General features: G+C 44.9%; 1 protein-coding gene across 2 annotated transcripts in view; it reads right to left on the bottom strand.

The window, feature by feature from the left end:
- Nucleotides 1–8: 8 nt before the first annotated feature.
- Nucleotides 9–2,059, bottom strand: part of shtn1 (shootin 1) — a 37,040-nt gene continuing 34,989 nt past the window's right edge. For both annotated transcript variants that reach the window (XM_056435238.1, XM_056435237.1), the window contains exons 14-16: nt 1,630–1,680; nt 1,164–1,293; nt 9–109 (exon numbers count right to left, since the gene is read on the bottom strand). In XM_056435238.1, coding sequence (XP_056291213.1) covers nt 90–109; nt 1,164–1,293; nt 1,630–1,680 — 201 coding nt within the window. In that variant the 3' untranslated portion in view covers nt 9–89. The remainder of the gene's footprint in view (nt 110–1,163; nt 1,294–1,629; nt 1,681–2,059) is intronic.

Consider the following 2,059-nt stretch of genomic DNA (forward strand, 5'->3'; position numbering starts at 1 on the left):
CTGTGGGGCGGACGTGTGACTCCTCCGTCGACCCGCATCCGGTCTACGGGTTTTGAGGTGGATCGTCCCGTGGGCCCCGTGGCCCCCCCTCACACAGCGGGGGGGAGACCTGCACGGAGAAACCGACAAACCAAGCGTCTGTCATTTCTACGAACGACGATCCAGAGCCTCTCACTATTTCACAAAATTAAAAAAAGAACTATAACTCATCACTTTATGATGTACACATGTATCCGCCGGGTTGATGACTCCGAACATGAGATCATTACGAGATCATCACGAGATCATCACGAGATCATCACGAGATCATCACGAGATCATCCCGAGATCATCATGAGATCATCAAGAGATCAGAGATCATCATGAGATCATCATGAGATCATCACGAGATCATCCCGAGATCAACAAGAGATCATCATGAGATCATCACGATATCAACAAGAGATCATCATGAGATCATTATGTTTTTATCATTTACTGTTGGCTGTTTCATTCCTCATGAAAAGTACTGTTTATGTCACATTATATATAAATATATATATATACTTTTACTTTTATTGTTAGGAAGGTGACGACATCTAACAGTACAATAATATACAATGTATTATTGTATTACATATTATTGTACTAACAATAAAAGTCATTTTTTACAGTTTTTTCAGAAAACACAAAAAACTTATATACCACATATTGATGTATTTATGATATTGTGATATATTAATAATAAAGGGGTAGAATCACATGACGTGTTCAACTGAGGATGTAGGCGATGTTCCCAGACATGGCCAGTATCACGAGGAGATGATTTAGGCAAAAAAAGAAAATCATTTGTTGTAATTTTTTTAGGAACGTGACGATATTTGATTAATTTCATTCTTTAGCCTTTGATCTCATTCTCTTCCTCCTCTGTGTAGGATTTGTGACCGTGACTAATCTCAACACGATTAGATGTGAGGGTGTGTGTGTGTGTGTGTGTGTGTGGGTGCACATTATATATATTATATTATCATGAGTGCAGCTGGGCTTCATCGTGAGCTCCGTGTTCACTTCCACTATTCAAAACTGATATCCAACATTTCGTGAAACACAAATATATAACGCCTAATGTTCGGAGCTTCCCCCCCCCCCTGTAAAACAAGGTGAGATGCATTGTGGGAACTCACCGGCGTCGTGCCGTTGGGGCTCTAGTGCGTCCCGCCGTCTCAGCAGGATCCTCTGCAGCTGCTCGTCGGGCGTCGGCGACAGAGGCGGCGCCGCCTTTGGGTGGGGGGGGGGGCTTCGACCGAACGTCTCCTTGACAGATTCAAGAAAAACAACACACACACACACACACACACACACACGTCCACAGTTCAGGAACAACAGAGCCGTAGAAACAGTGAAAGAGTTCAAGCGCTGGCTGCATCCTTCATCGTATTGAGTGAGCAGACTCGGCGATGTCGACTCGCTGCAGCTCTCTGAATGTCGAAGGAGTACTTCTCATCTTCGAATTTTATGAAACAACAGATTCTGGTCCTCATCTAATGCCACCGGCGAGGAAACCGAAGCCTCTCTCCTCCGACAGTCGGGAGTTCAACCAGTCAAACGTGGCTGGTGGGGAACACGGGGTTGTGTTCAGGGGTCCATTACCATGATGCCTTTGAGTTCCTGAATGGCAGAATGAGAGGGCCGCCTCTCCATCTGATAAAAGTGGAAAAGAGGAGGGAAACAAGGACGGCTTTTTGGTAAATAAACAGCAGTCTGACACATTATACTTATTTTTCCTCATTCGTCACTTAGAGGCTAAACTGCAGCTCTTACCACGGAGACGAGAGCCCGGAGGCCGGCGCGAGGACGGACGCTTTCTCCAAGAAGCAACGAGTGTAAACACAATCATTCTGAGTCGCGTCAATTTTCTCCCATCCTCATTATTTATAATTACCTCATAGAGCAGGTCCTAATGCTATCTAATTTGGCGGCATTGTTGCGGCGGAGGAACACGCCGACTAAAAGATGTCTTGGCCAGATGTCATGTTTTCATCAAAACAAGAAGCTCTCAGATAATCCCACACACTGATGG

This window comes from Pseudoliparis swirei, chromosome 17 (genome assembly GCF_029220125.1).
Source record: "Pseudoliparis swirei isolate HS2019 ecotype Mariana Trench chromosome 17, NWPU_hadal_v1, whole genome shotgun sequence".
In the NCBI taxonomy this organism is placed as follows: Eukaryota; Metazoa; Chordata; class Actinopteri; order Perciformes; family Liparidae; genus Pseudoliparis; species Pseudoliparis swirei.